Source organism: Osmerus eperlanus, chromosome 13, assembly GCF_963692335.1.
Source record: "Osmerus eperlanus chromosome 13, fOsmEpe2.1, whole genome shotgun sequence".
In the NCBI taxonomy this organism is placed as follows: Eukaryota; Metazoa; Chordata; class Actinopteri; order Osmeriformes; family Osmeridae; genus Osmerus; species Osmerus eperlanus.
Genome location: NC_085030.1, coordinates 5961210 through 5979468, shown reverse-complemented (window position 1 = coordinate 5979468; position 18259 = coordinate 5961210). Strand labels below are relative to the sequence as shown.

At 44.1% G+C, this 18259-nt stretch overlaps 1 protein-coding gene across 2 annotated transcripts; it reads left to right on the top strand.

Moving 5' to 3' along the window:
- Nucleotides 1-7336: 7336 nt before the first annotated feature.
- Nucleotides 7337-16736, top strand: sncb (synuclein, beta). Of its 2 annotated transcripts, none has more exons than XM_062476988.1 (6): nt 7337-7488; nt 8477-8610; nt 12091-12120; nt 12394-12500; nt 14058-14147; nt 15933-16736. In XM_062476988.1, exons 2-6 carry the CDS (start codon nt 8490-8492, stop codon nt 15963-15965), a joined length of 381 nt encoding a protein of 126 aa, XP_062332972.1. In that variant the 5' UTR covers nt 7337-7488; nt 8477-8489; the 3' UTR covers nt 15966-16736. The 2 variants fall into 2 exon arrangements, with proteins under 2 accessions (XP_062332972.1, XP_062332973.1); XM_062476989.1 differs by having other exon boundaries at nt 7338-7488; nt 8480-8610.
- The last annotated feature ends 1523 nt before the right edge of the window (nt 16737-18259 follow it).

Below are 18259 nucleotides of genomic sequence, written 5' to 3'. Positions count from 1 at the left end.
TTCTAAATTGAGGCTCTGTCCCTCCACCTACACAACCCAGAGGCTAGATACAAACACGATTGAGGGCAAATAGAGCCCAAGAGGAACAATTAGCTTTGGGGCTTGTGGCAAGATAGGTGGAAATGTTTTTTGCACCCCAACGTGATTTCCCGAAGTGATCTCTTTGTTTTCAGACATGAAGAAACACACTGAATCCTACTGTATTCCTTCAGAAGGGGTAAGCTGGCACTGGCAAAGATGTATGAAGAATTTTTAAAAGTGCATTTCAGCACACTCTGCTTCAGAGCTACATGGGTTAGTTGGCATTTGACAAATCCAAACAAAACATGCTCTTTGTAGTGCAAATGCTGCCCCACACTTCTGACTTATCACCGTGAAACACATTGTTCTTTGACTCCCCTTCCCTGTCTGATTCTAAAAAGCCTAACTTGACATCTTCATTACGGAACAACACGCACAAAACACGTCAAAATTGTGGGTTGGATTCTTATTAGACTCAGACCGGAACCCATTTATCTAACTGATTGGATTCGGAACTGCAGCAACATGAACACATCCATTTGAAACCCTCAACATGAAGTTCTTCTCTTAATCGACCCCCTGCTAGATACACCATATGTGAGATGTTGAAAGATGTACAGCAGTCATTTTGGAATCTGTTTCTGTAGGAGAATGTGACAGTGATGATGGTGAGAGTGAGGTATTACCGTATTCGCCAATTAGTTGCTACCTGGGAATCTGCTCCATTCATCGCATAGCACCGTGTTTCTTGCATCATTGTCCCAGGCAGACAGAAGCCTGGTGAGGCTGTGCTGCCCTCTGGTGGAAGGCATACCCACCAACACACACACACACCGACACACACACACACACACACACACACACGTACACAGTCAACCGTAGGAAGTGATACCACTCCGAGATGAGGACAGATGGAATGTGTTTTGACTCGGTCATGTTTTCGCCTCACTGCGTTTCCCTGGCTCCAAGCAGGGGGACCAGATCTTCCGTGGATATCATTGGACTACCAAATATTACAGATTGGACAGTTATTTACCGTTCAGGCACATTTTGATGGTTGGTATTGGTTTTAAACCAGATCCTGTCTGTGATCATGCTGTTTTCTGCCACAGTGCATGGGTACAGGCAGCTTGTCTCTGTGTACAATGGGAACAGCCAATAGCCACAGCTGTTTGCCTTTTCACTAAGACAGTAGAACACATATTACATAACGCAATTATGTATGACCATTAATAGCAGCCAATTGTTCAGGCAACCATCCAAGGAATGAGATTATGTAACTGCCAAAAATGACAGGAATGATAAGGGCCAACCTTTTATGAGAAACACAGACACAGAAGACACGCCCCCCACAAACACAAGCTCATTCTTATAAACCAATGCACACAGACACATGTACTAAACGTATATCATCTTGATTTGTTAGTATTAGTAGTTTCAGTATGTTGAGTCGACACGGTAAGTTTCACAAATTGCCATGACCTCATTTTTATATTTTTTCCAGAATGTTAAAACTGAGACGGCATCCCTTCAGGTGATGTTATAGTGAACAGAGAAAAACACTGAGAAAAGAAATGAACGATGACTGCATAAACAAGAAGTTTTGCTTCTAGCCCTTCACATGTAAAATCTACATAATGTTTGAATTAGAATATATCCTTTATCGCTGCAGGGCCTTTATAGACACACAATCAATTACAATTATGTAAAATGAATAGAGGTAGTAGGAAAAGCAAATGTCCTTTAAACAGGGAAATCATTTCAAACGCTTTAATAGTCTAAACACATCACCTAGTCTAGATGTCCTTTTATAATAATATTTGATGAGAATTACTGACGGCCTACGCACTCCTGCAAAGCTGTGGAACGTGGCAGTGATATCTCAGCGATATCTCAGTGAAACAGCCTGACAGGCCATCTTGAAAGTGTGGGCAGGCCCTAATGAACAGCACAAATCACGTACAAAAGCAATTAAGCATTCATATTCACAGGCCCATATCATAGAGACAGTGCTTTGTACAGTAAAACACACATTGGTGGGCGTGAAAGGATGAAACCAGTGAAGTGATGTTCCTAAGCACAGGTGATTTTGTCTAATAGACTAATCACTTTTCACTGTTCTGTCCATTACCATCTCTGACAATGACGTAAGATAAATTTTCAAAACATTTGAAAACACAGTTTTATTTCATCAACACAGTGTTGCTGGTTTTAGGGTGAACAACTCCCCCTTTCATGGCACACGTCTCGATGGCTCCACAGCAGAGGATCACACAGTCTGTAGCGCCCTCTAGTGAGAGTGAAGAGCATCATCCTTTGACCGGTCCCTCTCACTATCCAGAACCTTCATTACCGTGCATGCTCAGTATCTGATGAAGTCGATCCACACCATGTAGCTTCCGGATCCGGTTCTAATATCCACACCCTCATCTAGATGCATATCCCTCCCTGCTCTCTGCAGCCTTATCCTAGAGAATGTGGATGTGCTGTGTGTGCACCTGTCATTGGTAAATGAGACCCAGCCTGCTGTAAATCCCAGACAGTGTGTGGCCTCAGCTCCTGCCTAGGTTTTAGAAGGTAGATTGATGTAAAGTAAATGGTGCCCAGGCCCTGTCTGATTGACTCCGCTCAATGGATCCGAAGTAAAAGCGTCAGCCGGAGGCAGCCGTCGTAAACATCCCATAGTGAGGACCAGTGGGATGGAGGTGAGAATCTCTGGCTGACCGGGTGAGATTAGACCTGCTCTGGTTTACGACCCGGCACGCCTTAGATGGAAATGAGCCCTTAGCTTTCACCACCAGCCTCTCTGGGATGTGTGGTTAGGACACAGCCTTATCTTCTGTTCCTCTGCTGGGGGTGAGGTGTGGGGGGAACAATGACTTTCTGGTCCACACCAGATTTGAATTTCTTATTTATTCACATAAGCAAGTTCAACAAGTTTTGCCACAAGTGCAAAAGAGTAAGTGTAATTTTCTACAATTTGTACCATCTCTACATGAACATGGCTTGCTGATCAAAACGGATGAGTTGATTCTAAGTGAAATTGTCATACCCTTCACAAGTTCTCAACATTCGTTCATGTGAGCCATCCACTGATCTATTTAATAATCAATCTAGTTTTGAAGCAAATGGAGCTTGCCCACATCACAGTTCCGCGCTGGTGGAGGAGTAAGAGGAGGGGTAAGAATGCGTGGTAGTGGTGTTAGAGGAAGACATGATAGAGGAAGATCTACAAGGCAAAGAATAAGAGTTCCTGATGTCATCAGAGACACAACTGTGGACCATGTCATAAACTATGGTCTTACAATGGAGGCAGGTGGGAGAGGACAGCTTTATGCAAGAAGGTCCACAATGTCAACAATCAATCTTAGCTTGATACACAATAGCAAACAGCTACGCAAAACTTACATTAGATTGATGACAAATCAAACAATTGCACAAAAAGCTAAGATAATGTTAAGACTGTTTCAAAACATGAGCCACAGTGGGATTGAATAAGAACTGTTAGAGTATTAGAAGAACATGGTAGGACTAGTACAGAGTACTGTGCTTGGTGGTATGCTATACACAGCTGAGTAGGAACTAGACAATGCTTAACATGGTAGGAAACTGATTTAGGTTTTGGGATGTACATATTATTATATTAGTGTGATAATTGAGTATGTGTCAGTCAGCTGAGAGGAAAGAGAGTAACAGCATACCAAAACAATGACTAGGTCAAAGACAGAGATGTGGTCTGTTGCAAAATATATATGAGGCATGAAGGTCAGCGATATTATTTTTATAATAAACACAGAACAACAGCCGGTTTAAAGAAATGAAGGCTGGTCAATACAATAAGGCAGTCCTTGTACATGATCTCATATATGGTCCTGACAGCTTCCTTCCGGGTCCTTCCGGGTTTCAGACATGGGGAAATACTGAGTACATGACTGTAATGCAAAAAATCTATATTGTAAGATGAAAATAAGAATCTAAGATGGGGGGACTGGCAAAAACATGTTCTTGATGTATTCCAGTCAGTAATGTACCACTAGATGGCAGCAATCACTTGATACAGTTTTTCACAATTGCTAAAACACATTCTTGAAACAGTCACCCATTTTCTCAAAACTGTAAACACAAAACCTCATCTTCAAGCACTATTTACAAAACCTCTGAATCCTCTTGCAAAATCAAACTTTCGCCTCAAAACAGATTTACCTGTCCTCAAAATCAAACACTGCTCTCAAATCATAAACAAAGTGATCAAAATGATATACACTATCAAGCAGTCAGTAAACAATACACCAAAAAACACAAAAACTGAAAACACATTGTTCAAAACATATAGTCCTCAAGGAGAAGTACATTTTTACGTAATCTCAAAACAAATTTCATATTTATCCGTCATTGTCTTTTGATGAACGAAAACATGTTCTATCATAGTAGCTCAACATTTATCAGAAATTACTACTCTGCTTTGCTCTTTGCAATTTTTCTTGTTCTTTCTCCTCCTCGTACCCCTATACAGTACTGTACCCTGCATCTCACTACTCACAACTCAGAGCACTTTGTCGACATCACAAGCAATATTTTCCCACCTTCACCAACCTGTTTGCTCTCTGAACTGGCTTATATTGGTTGTGTCACATCATTTGAAACAAGTTAAATCAATTTTGAGTGGTTGTGTTTTGTCAATGACATGTTTTCTCTATTTGTATTTGATTGTTGCCATTTTTGTTTACCAGTATGGATGACATGTGCATTAGAGTACAGAATGTGTTTTGAGAATGAGAATGTGTTCAGAGTGTTGCTGAAAAGTCTAAGTGAGATCTGCAAATTGTGTTTTACCATGTGAAATGGTTTAAGGTATTGACAACAGACTGCACAATTAGCTACATGAGTTCAGGCAACTGAGAACTTTGTTCAGCCAATGGGTTTTAGTGTTTTAGCAATTGAGAAAAACTGTAATAAAGACCTGTGGAGACTTTACCAGAAATCAATGACAGAGGCAGCTGCACTGTACATTTAACATCTGGTTTTGCTTAAAAACAATTGCCAGCACACAAATAATGGCGGATTCCTCCCCTACATTGCGAACCATTTCAAAATTTACATGAAACAGGCATGTATTTCATACATGTACACAACATTTAAGGTCAATTGGAGCAATGGCTGACTTTAAGTTTTTTTTTGTATTCTTTCCAAATTGTCACTGTAGAGAAAAATCGATGCTGCGCACATGATGGTTTCTTAAGACGTTTTAGTTCCCCATGAACAATAAGGCATGCTGAGGGCAGAGGGCTCACACACTGTCCAGGTAGAATATCAAATCAATGGCCAGTGTAAGGATGACAGTTTGTCAAGATGCAATATCTAATAAATGGCCAGTGTCCAGAAGGCTGACATTTGCCCAGATATAATATCAAATGAATGGCCAGTGCTCAGAAGACTGTCATTTAGTAGAAAAGGGACATTTTGAGTGAGAAACAGAAGTTTTCCATTTAAGAGGCCACGGCAAGTTGAACCCTTCTGTTACTCACTCAAAACTTTCTATATATGTATGAACAAAATGTCAGCCTTCTGGACACTGGCCATTCATTTGATACTATATCTGGACAAAATGTCAGCCTTCTGGACACGGCCATTCATTTGATACTATATCTGGACAAAATGTCAGCCTTCTGGACATGGCCATTCATTTGATACTATATCTGGACAAAATGTCAGCCTTCTGGACATGGCCATTCATTTGATACTATATCTGGACAAAATGTCAGCCTTCTGGACATGGCCATTCATTTGATACTATATCTGGACAAAATGTCAGCCTTCTGGACACGGCCATTCATTTCAATTCAATTTTGTCCAGAACTGTAATATCAAATGAGTGTCCAGTGTCCAGAAGGCTGATATTTTGTCAAGATATAATTTCAAATGATCAACTGTCAAGAGATGTCAAAAATATGATATGAAATGTGATATGCCGTGTTCAGTTATTTTATAAAAGAATCATCAGTGTCTCCTATGGCAAGTATTGTGAGATTTGGTTCAATTCTAAACAGCTGTAATTCAGTCATCTTTCGACATGTCATGATGAAATTGTGTATGGTATTGCAAAGGGATGTCATCTTGAAGCCTGTGTGGTTTGAAAAACCATCAGTCAAAATGACATTTGATTTATTAACACAGATATTGAGGCAATGTGCACATTAACATAAACACACTCCGTTTAGCCATTTTGCATTGTATTCCTTTTTCCTAAGTAAACAATGTAAATACATCAATTCTACACATTTGTACGACATTTCAAGTCAATTGGACCCACGGATCAAGAAAATAATATATTTGTATTTGTTTTCGAGTTATTGGGCCAAAGAGGGTACTAGTATAAGAAGAAGAAGAATACCAATAAGCACAATCGGCATCCTCCTGTCCTGGCGGAGGAATTATAATGACAGTTTGTGTCATTATAAGATACATCTCTAATAGGCCAATGCCTTCCAGTTAACAGCACTAGTGAGCACATGAAACATTTGAGAAGATCAGGACCATGGAGAGCGGCAAAGGCTGCTGACTGTTCAGTCCCACTTGGGATCTTGAGCAGTGGCTTTCAGGACCCTGGACAGCTTTCGGCAGGATCTGTTGAAAAGTCAGCAACAATTTGAAAGCGTAGACACCGTTAAAAGATGACTAAATGTCCGCTGAAACGCCACTCAGATTAATGTGTAGAATACCCATCTAATACTTATATCTGGAAAGGATGCGGAAACAACGTAATTCCCTGTTGAAATTATCCTGAAAATGTTGCTCAATTAAATGTGTATGTGCCAGTGTATGCAAGGCCACTCGTTCCCCCAGTGCTCCCACCCCTATGCAGCAGAGTCTCTTCCTTGTGTTTCCCTTATTAGTCATTGCATGTTCCTGTGCATGAGATGATGAGGTATGCGTCATGGGATCTCTAAATGTACACTGAGTGACACATACTTAAAGTGTTTCTTTTACAATGTAAACGTGTTTCATGTGCTACACAAAACACGTAGCCTATGCTGAGGCACAAATACACAGAATCACTTTGTTTGGGCGGCAATTGGTTTTCTCGCTTCAAGGTGTACAATTAGCACACTAGCTGCCAATTACACCATTACATTGCCACATGGTGTAGGAAACCACATTCCTTTCTCCAACAAGGCGGGTCGTTTTAAATTGAGGACTTGGTGTTCACCAGTTACACTAAGCTTATTAAGCCATGGTCCCAGTCCAGGCATACACGACGCGTTCCCGTGCTCAGCCTCTGACATCTTCCTGTGTTCAATGGTGGCTACGTGATTGTCTCAGGCGCGCGGTCTAGAGGGCTGTCCCTATTGGTGGAGAGGATCAGAAGGAAGGCCCACCTAGTGATCGTTCGCAGATATCTCACGTTCAGACGATATTTGAATCAACTGTGCAATCGAAGTATAAGGGGACGCGTCAGATTTGTAAAAGGTAAGAACACTTTGCATGCATGTTTTTACTACGACACTTGGCGTCGTCGAGACATAACCGCATTTTGAGAGCATATATGATATTACTACCTTGTAACGGGATGATATTACAAAGGCATTGGAAACTACAACAAATATTTACAGCCTAAATCAAATATATCCGCTGGTATGTAAGTTGAATCTACAACAGTTGAATGAGAACACGATGAAGGATCGAAAGAACAATTGTTGCATTCATTGGTAATTGTAGACTGCTTCATTATTTGCTTTGAAGGGGTCTCAAAGGTGACACCTTGTGAGTGGTCGCAATTACGACATAATTCAATCAAAACTATAGCAGAAATGGTCGTTTGAATTGTCTGCCATAAATATATTTAGGCGATATGGACTTATATAGGCAAGGCCTATATAATACATTTTGTTGAAAAAGATCGTGTACTAGCCTACATCAAATATGATATATTCACACTTGATCCTACTTCAATGAAATACATATGATCCACATGAAACAAAATGTACAATAAAAACATATGGCAGCTGATTTTTTTTATACATCGGACGCTATTTAAAAGGCACGGGCTTACAGCGTACTCGCGGCCACTGAGAGTAATATCAGAAGTGAGTAATAATTAATGAGCGCGTGCACCATTAACCATTTCATTGAAATATTTTTCCTCTGAATATTTCATGCTTTGACGGTGAGGGGAACGCGCGAATAAAGCGTTTTACTATAATGGCTGGATTGTAGCCACTACAACCAGCCATAGGAGGCGTTGCTACTGTCGTCGTTGTCACAGCCAGGTCACTAATAGCTACTTGTGCAATAAGAAGCTTGACTGGAAAGTGACAGCTTTAGCGGTTTCTTCTGTGATACTTACGAACACACCCATTAAATAATCACTAGAATCAATAGATTCCCTTGGCCTCCTCAACGATCAGCTAGGATGTATTATGAGTGCTCATCACGGGTCCAACACATGTCTCCACAGCAGCTGGGCCAAGATGGATGTGTTTATGAAGGGGCTGTCTAAAGCGAAAGAAGGCATGGCGGTGGCCGCAGAGAAAACCAAGGAAGGCGTCGCGGTAGCGGCAGAGAAGACCAAAGAAGGAGTAATGTTTGTCGGTAAGATTCAGAATGTGTCCGAATTACGTGGATTCAACGCAATTCCAAGCACACCTACTGCTGGTATGTCGTGTTCGACAGCGATTGCTTCGGGGGTGAGGTAACGAATCAGCTGGAAGTACGCTCTAGCTCAAGCAGATACTTTATAGGTTCACTGTTAGTTGTAGTCTTCGTTCATTGGCTGGTAAAGGGGTGGGGTATTTCCCCCACCCCTGAACTAAACCGTCACGTTTCGCCTCCAAGTTGTAGAGCTCGAGATTCCACAATTAATTTACAGCGGTTTAATAGCCTGTCGCTCTTGAGTGTTTCATTCATAATGAAATCACTTAAAGTTAAATATCAAATACTAATAGATTGTTTACGAACAAATATTCCACCTCTTCATGTTCATATTACTTGGAAAGATGATTGCAGTCACATGTCATCGTTATGGGGCACTTGCAAGTGATTCCATGGCAAGTTCAGTACAAATGAAACCCTGCTGTAGTAGACTAGGCTATACTGTACTTGACATTGTCGAGGGGCTGATATCACAGGAAATGTGTTAGATGTTGCCCATGCTCTGATGACTTCCCTTCCCCCCTCTTCTCTTGTCTCTGTGCAGTAACTGGACATTGCCAAGGGGCTAATGTCTTCTTGATAGAATGCCGTAATGTAATATTTGTGTATTTATGTAAAACATAATGTATACTATAATTGCTTCATTTAACCTGCCACTTTTATCTTGATGAAACCAACACAAAGTTATTTGAATACTGCTAATCCAGTGCTTTGGGATCCAATACACACATTAATGTTTATTTCTGTATACCCTATTTATAGTCCCTGAGACATTAGGTCTCTTTTACATAGAAGCCCTATGAACGCTAGCATGATATGTAATAGCTGTGCTAACAAAATATAACAACAAAACAGACTGGAAAATGTGGGTTGGGGGGAGGGGGGGGGGAGTTTTAGTGCCACATGTCACTGACTCTATGGTTTCATGGTGACAGATTGTGGAGCAGGGACCCGAGTGATCCCCTCCTGAGGACCAGAGGGACACAGACGACATCCTATATGTTGTCCTCTGTTGGGCTGCCTAATTAGAAGCAGTCAGAGTCACAGAGACGCGGCTATTCATGGCACTGTGAACAATACCACAGCTCAGCTCCACCTTTGTCATCCTTTCAATGGCATGTGTGGAAATATGCCCTCAGCATCATTGTGTCTTAGCAAATATGCGTTTTTCAATACGCATGTCAATCGTGTCCCCTGTACAAGCCAAGCTCTCCTTTAATTGCATTCTTGAAATCATTTAGACTCAATCTTATACAGTTCATCAGTCTATTTACACATTGACAGTATTCTAGTCTTTTATACAGGTACTCAAAATGGGATATGATCCCACTCTATTTTTCTGCTGAATGGGAGACACATTGGTCTATTTCAGGCAACTGTCCCCGGCGAGATGGCATCCAATTAGCCTAGATATTAAGGACAGTGTCAGCCCCAGAAAGCATGTGAGCCTGCAGTCTCTACATGTGTAGGCCTGTTTCTCTCGGTGCTCCTCTGTCCAGAGTCCTCCTCTGTGGCTGGGAAAGGGAAAGGCCTCCCTCCCTCCCCGGGGCCTCTGTCTCCTCCTGCGTGTTGAGTGTGACGGAGGGTGGTGAGGGGGTGGGGGTGGCCCTAGAGAGCGTGGCTCGATCCGCCTCAAGGCCCCTGGTGGAGGAGGGGCGGGAAGGAGCTGATCCGTCTGACGCCGCACCTTTGACAGCTGCGCGCCGTCGCAGCGGCAGGCCACCCGCCCAGCTGAGCAGTCGGGCTCCCCAGCGAGAGGAAGGAACAGGCCCTCCGCCACCACTACCGCCATATGGCCGCAGGGTCGTCTGGGGGGGATGTGCGGGTGGGGGGGAATGCAGAGGGGCATGGAGGACATTGCTCATTCAGAAGAACACTTAATAGATCTGTATGGCAACGTATGGGCCTGTTGTTTCTGAAGGTGTGCTGTGATCAGTTTTGGAGGGGGGGTGCTGTAGTGGGACAATCATGTTAGACATCCTAAAGGTTTCATCGTGATTTCCCTTTGGAGGACGTCAATCATTTAGTTGAACCATGCATATATTTGGCACTAGATATACTGCCTCACCGTTATGTGTTTGGGACACTCGGGGGGGGGGGGGGGGGGGGGGGGGGCTTTGCGAAATCAGACCTCATGTGTAGTCCCTGTTTTGGGATTTGAGTGAGGATGCTCCTGTGAGAGGCTACTGCTCTGAGGAGCTCATTGTAACCCCCACACCCCCCGTCCCCCTGGGATGTCACGGTGAGGGGAGTACCCCACCTTGTTTCCAGAGAGAGTCTCCGGTTGGAGGGCTAGCTGGTCTCTTCTCCGGTCTGCCAGGGTCGTCAACCAGGGCGTACAGGATCTACTCTCTGCCTCATTTAACCAAGCCACTCCTTCAGTAGAAGCTTCTCTCAGATGAGCCTGTGGCTACCGGCGATGGCTCTCCGCTGTAGAAAGAGACGGTTTTAGCCTCCTTTCTCCTCCTATACCGGCTCTCCGTGGCCTGAGGGTGTCGTGAGCGATGTGGGACAGGAGAGACAGAGAGGATGACTAAGTAGGACCGGCCAGGACTGCAGAGCCGCACCCCCACGAGCGGGCGAGGCGCTGTGTTATGTAATGGAGTATGTCAAAGGTTACCAAGGATTTGACATTGATCTGTTACGGTTCAGAAAAACCATGGTAATAAATCTAGTAAAGGTTATGCTACCTAATATTACAAATGGCCAATGTTTAATCCATGGTTGTATCAAGAACGTGAGACTGGTAGCAATGCTTAGAAGCAGCTGTAACACAGGACAAGTATGGCAGGTAGCTTTGTAGTTGAACGACTTCTCCTGCTACCTTGTAATGCCTCAAGGAGGTCACCCTGAGCTCACGGTCTCTGTTGTACATCACTACTGATTCTACTTCATTCACTGTGGATCAGGATGCAACTCAGAGTTGTTATGACAGGGCTGGGACCTGCTGAGTTATATTCTCAATAACTCAGCACATCAGATCTTTGTTTGCAAGAAGCCTCAGTCCCAGGTCTGGAACTAACAACATAGTAAATCCTGCCCCAGACTCAGATGACTGTTCATCCTTCAACAGACCTCTATTCAACTGCAACTGCACTCTTAGTGTGAGGATTAAGCCCATTTTGAAAATTCATGTACCATGAAAGTGCTGTTAGGTACACTACAAGAAGACCCTCCACTTTACGCTACCATGGAGCTACAAAGCAATATCTATTGTAAAAAAAACATTGATACACAAAAATAGCTATGCAATTCAATTGCATGACGTTTAGCCAAACATCCTTGTATAGCGTGCTGCATGCAGTCTGTTTTCATATCATACTTGATAGATCACCTGTAAACGAAGTTCTCCATCATGCAGTTGAGCTGATTGTTTGTTTATAGTACAGGTGGTAACTGATCTTTCCTCTCTGTCTACAGGCACCAAGGCCAAAGACAGCGTTGGCTCTGGTAAGTCTACAGTGTCGTACTCTGACTAAGATGTCAGGTGTGTCGGAGGATAAGACGCTTAGGAAGTTAGCCAGCCTTGATTCGAAAATCAGAGTAGTAAGCCACTGGGTTATTGTTTACTGTTGTGTCTGCCGTTTGAGCCTAACAAGAAGAGACAGGGTAGTGTGTGTGTGTGTGTCTTTGTTAGACTGTTTGCATGCAAGTATTTCTATATATGGCTGCATCTGATTGCACTGATTTTTTTTTATCTTTGTGTGTGTGTGTGTGTGATAGGGGCTGAGAAAATGAAGGAGCAGGCCTCTAATTTTGGTGGAGCCATGGGGAACATAGCTGCTGCCACTGGCCTGGTGAAGAAGGACGAGTTCCCCACTGAAATGAACGTATGTCCAACACACGCACACGCACATAGAACACGCATCATCTCTCTAACCGACATTGATCTCCTGAGAGATGCATCTAATGGGCACAGCAATTCTCATGCTGTGGATGTCATCCATCTCTGCTTTCATATTTCCATTCACACCATGAGTGGGGTGGATGACAGAGCTGACTGGCCACTCACCATTGTAAGATGTACCCCCTGACGGATTTCAAAGACAGGAGACACAGAGAGGAGGGGGCAGAGGGCTGGGAAACACATTAAGGGCCCACAGTGTAAATGTCCAGGTAGCATTTATTGACCTTGCTGGTCTCTCAGTGGGACTATCATCTCTCCTCTCCCCCCTCCCCCACCGGCCCCCGGCTCCCCGGGTGACCTTGCCCAAAGTCATCACCTCCACGCTCAGCTGACTCTCAGTTCAAACACAGAAAGAAGAGGCAGGAGGAATTGTCATCCAGTGTTCTAGTATTGGGATTTCAATAGTGTAGATCACCCCCCAAAATACAACCCATGTTCAAGAAGAACATGAGGCCTAGACAGAGCTGAGGGTCACTAGCTCCCTCCAAGCCCACTTCTTTATGTTTGCCCACCAGTAGCTAGTTGACCATAGGATGATCTATTGAAAACGACAACAGCCACAGAGCTCTGGCGGTCGGTCACCTACCTGTGTGTCCGCTAACACCCTCCCCACCCCGCCCACGCCTCACCACACCACACCCCAACCCTCTCAACAGGAGAATCCCCCCGATAACTCACTAAGCTACTAATCTCTCCTGGCCTGTCTTAAGAAGCTTCTGGTGAGGGCTGCGTGGTCTGAACAACTAGCTCAGACAGAGAAAGCATGGTTTTACACATGCCAAGAGAGAGAGAGAGGGAGAGAGAGTGAGACAGAGAGAGAGAGAGAGAGAGAGACTGAGAGGGAGAAAGAGAGAGAGAGAGAGCCAGAGAGAGAGCCAGAGAGAGAGACAGAGAGAGAGACAGAGAGAGAGAGCCTTCACAGTGATTGATCTGAATATGTACACCAAGGCCAGACCAGCCTCTTTGAGCCCACTAGCTGATGTGCGCAGCAACTTTGCTTCCAGTCAGGGCTGATCTCACAGCCTCTGTGGGTGTGTGGTGCAAGTGGTGACAGTATGCTAGCTTTAATGGAGCACATTGGATTATGCTCAGTTCCTCTCTGACCTAATTGAATTAAATGGAGGGTTTAAAAATACCTTTGTTCTGACCCACTAGCATTATTCACAGGGCTGATGGTATGAGGTACTGTTCTAACCATCTGAGCTAAAGCCATTATTATGATTGCCCTGCACCATCCATCTTGGTGGCTCCAAGATAGCCAGATGCAATTAGATTAGTAAATCTTACACTTGTAAAGATGTGGATCATACAAATGTTGTGTGTTTCGTGTGCATGGTGCATGTCTATTGTGTGTGTGTGTGCATGGTGTGTGTGTGTGTGTGTGTGTGTGTGTGTGTGTGTGTGTGCATGGTGTATGTGTGTGTGTGTGCATGGTGTATGTGTGTGTGTGTGCATGGTGTATGTGTGTGTGTGTCAACAGCCTGAGGAGTATGGGCAGGAGGCCATGGAGGAGGCCCAGGGAAAGGCACTGATGGATCCAGAAGGAGGAACGTACGACGACACCCAGCAGGTAAGAACTCTGGGCTGACCTGGCCAGGCATTAGGATTGGTGGATTGGTTTTGACCATGTGTTAGGATTGGTGGATTGGTTTTGAAAATGTGTTAGGATTGGTAGATTGGTTTTGACCATGTGTTAGGATTGATTCAGTGGGTTTCACAACGTGTTAGGATTGGTTGTTTGAAAATGTCTGTGCGATAGGATCGAATGATTGAGTATGGATGTGCGACACATCCATAACCCCACCAGTTATTGCTGTAGATTCATGCCTGTAGTGTCTCTGCCATCTGTTCCTACTTCTCAGTCTGAACAGTAGCTAACAGCCTGAGGTTTGTAGAAAGAAAGGGTCGACAAGTGAATTGGAGAGTGTGTGTGTTTGTGTTTACATGGTGTGTGTGTATGTATGCATGTGTGTGTCTGTGTGTGTTTGTGTGTGTCCATGTGTCAGAGTCTGCGTGTTTATATGTCTTTGTGTTTGTGTGTGTGTTCATGTGTCTTTGTGTGTCTGTGTGTTTATGTGTGTGTGTGTCTGGGAGGGATGCTAGTCAGAGACACATGGTTATTTTTGGAAGGCATCTCTCAAGGGCAAGACGTACTCTACTGAGCTCATATCATTGAAACCTGAGTCCAGGCTAACGACTAATGAACCACCACACCATGACGGCCAGCCAGGAAGCAACTGTAGATCCTACACTACCGACACGAAACATCACGCTTTCTCAAAGAAAAATCTAATATCCTGTTTCTATTATTGCTTTTTGAAATGTATTTGGCAAGAAGATATCCGTTAGGTGTGTCTGTTGCGTGTGTCTGTCCATTATTGAGTGTGTTAATACACTGCTCAGATTTGAGACCATTGAGTTAGAGTGGTGTGCTGTTCACTTGGTTTCAAACCCTGCTTGTGGACAGGGTGTGCAAACACTCCTCCAGTAGACACCACTGTTCTGCACAATATATATTTAATGTATTGAGCCATTAGATGTGGTGTTTCTCTCCACAAAGTGCTGCCATTTCCTCCCTCAAGATTGGAATCTTCCAATCAATGGCAGAGAAAAAGGCTATTTGAGCTGGAGATGCAAATGACTCCTGAATCGTTACGCCGTGTAGCATCGTATTTCACACAGGCAGTAATGTCTGCTCCATCCCTCCTGTTCCTCCTCCCCTCCATCTCTCCAGCTCTCCTCCCCCTCTGTCTCTCCCCTCCCCCTACCCATGCACAAGCAGTGTGCTCGCGCTGCCCGAATGGGTGTGGTGGTGACACGCCGTATGTTGCAGTGCATTGTGGGTAGAGCCAGGTCTTCCCTGCATTGATGTGAATATGGAGGCTCCCAGCTGTAGAAAAAAATCCACTTCCTCTCCTATTGCAAAGCCACAGGGGAGGAAAATACAATGCGTCCAGAAGTAATCGCATTCCTTTGTTCTGAATAAACACCCCAAAGCCATTGTGTATCATATCGGTGACTGACACCAGCGTGTTAATAGGGGCTAGTAAGAAGATGTGTGTATGCCAAGGCATGTCCTTGGAACTGGTGTTGCTGTGGTGCAGCTCGATCCTGCCCTCTAGTGGCCAACGTGATACATTGACGCAGCAGCCAAATAATGGCTGAACGTTTGCCACGGTGTGGAATAATTTTGAAAAAATGATTCCGAAAATAGACAGTTGAGCTATTATTCCCGATATATAAAAGTATATTATCTTTTGGTCATGGTGTGATCTTTGGATGTGGAACCTCCCCTCCTATCACGTTTCACTAGATGCTGAGTGTGGTTCTCATCGTGGTGTTCCTCTCTTGACAGGAGCAGACCCAGGACTACGAGCCAGAAGCATAAGTCCACCCATTCCATGTTTGCGTCTAACCAGAAGCACAATACGTTTCTACCAATATCAAGGACAAGCGCTGAAACTACCACAATAAAAACCCTGTTGCAAAAAAGTACAAAAAACTAACAAACATACGACAAGCATTCCCAGAGAATAATAATGTTCTTCCTCCAAGACAGATCTTTTATTATGATACTTAATGTAAATGTCATGTTACTTCTGTAATGTGTTGGGTGTAGGTATCTATAGAGATGTGCGCTCGTCCTCGGTCTAACTTCCTTGAATCCCTCCCAACGAAGTGAGACCAGGGCCAGGCTTGTGACTTTGTACTTGTGTGTATCTGTATTCATAAATGTGCGATAGATGTATGTCATTTTCCAACAAGATGTTGGGAATGGAAAAAAAGTCAGTTTGAAAGCAGATATGATTCCAATAATATCCTCTAAGTGTATACAATGCCTGTTTGTGGGTTTCTCTTTTGCATTTATTTTGAAAGCAAGTTATTTATTTAAAGTTTTTCAAGTAAAGGTTTTATACATTGTGTCTTTATAGTTGCTTGTGAAATCATTCCAGTGAACTATCTGTTAGAAATGGATACATGTTTGTGTGTGCGTGTGTTTGTGTGAAGATTTTAACAAGTTAAAGTCAGTATAATATGTCTTGAAATCATAATGGTTGTCAGATCAATATGTGCTTTAAAATGCAGGAATTGTCAATATATTTATGTGTCAACTCAGACAACAAATCCTCTGTAAATAAAAAGTGAGAGTAAAGAAAACAACCTGTTTGTTTGTTAGTTTATTTTATATATACTTTCCTTTTTTACTTACTTTTTCTTGTTCTTTCTCTCTCTCCCTCTCCCTCTCTCTCTCTCTCTCTCTCTCTCTCTCTCTCTCTCTCTTCCTCTCCCTCTCTCTCTCTCTCTCTCTCTCTCTCTCTTCCTCTCCCTCTCTCTCTCTCTCTCTCTCTCTCTCTCTCTCTTCCTCTCCTCTCTCTCTCTCTCTCTCTCTCTCTCTCTCTCTCTCTCTCTCTCTCTCTCTCTCTCTCTCTCTCTTCCTCTCCCTCTCCCTCTCTCTCTCTCTCTCTCTCTCTCTCTTCCTCTCCCTCTCTCTCTCTCTCTCCCTCTCCCTCTCCCTCTCTCTCTCTCTCTCTCTCTCTCTCTCTCTCTCTCTCTCTCTCTCTCTCTCTCTTCCTCTCCCTCTCTCTCTCTCACACACACAAACACCCAGGATGTTGGAGTGGGCCTGTCTGCCGAGGGGATGTGTAGAATGTGCTGAGGTGGTCTGAGGGGAGGAGGGAGAGCATTGTCCCCGTGCCAGGTCTGTGCCATAGCTGGGATGCCTGTCTGATCTTCCCTCTGTGGCAGGGTTTTGTCTGGCTAATCCAGCTGGCGTGTGCAAACCTGGGAGGTGTCCGACCTAAACAGAGGGTACTAAATTGCCTCTCCTCCCACCACAAGTCCAGCCTGTGTCCAGCCTCCGGTAGAACACAGGCAGCGACCACAGCCATGGCCTCGTTCAAGAAGTCTTTTGATGGACTGAAAAGCACTACGCAGTCAGCGACGAAAGGCGTGACAGAGAGTGCAGGTAGAGTAACATGACCTGGAAAAGACTTGGTGGTAAGAGTGGTATTCAAAGAAATGTGGACAATGTGCGCTGTATGAGTTGCATGGATCTGAATCTTGTGTGACGGTGGTGTGAATGTAAATCCTGTATATGATTGATGGTTTGAATTGAAATTGTCTGTGTCTGGTGCGAATAGGAATCGTTGGAATCTGAATCAGGAGTGACTTGTGTGAGCATGAATCCCGTGTGACTCTGTTGCGAAAATGAATCATGTGAATGAAGTGCCATGAATCCCACGTGTGATGTGCTTGCAGTCCAGGCAGCTCAGGACGCCGTGCAGCAGGTGGCAGAGTCTTCCAAGGAGACCACCCACACAGGTAAAGAACCACGCTGATCTGAGACCTGCAGCTAATTACTGACGATGTGCAACACCAGTACAAAAAATGGATCTGAGCACACACACACACTGAAAGCTTCAGGTCTTTTTTATGAGTGAAAATGCCCCCCCGCCCATGAAAAGGGATTACACCTGTTAGCGTTACAAATGTGACAAATGTCTACCGGGATTCCAGAGGCGTTTGTGGTGAGATCATGCGATGTTGTAATAAGAACACGTGTCCTACTGGTTAATAACCCCCCTGTGTGTCTCCTGACCCGCCCAGCTGCCCAGGAGGCCAGCAGACAGACACAGACAACCATTGGAACTGCTGCAGACAAAGCCACCGACACCATCAAGG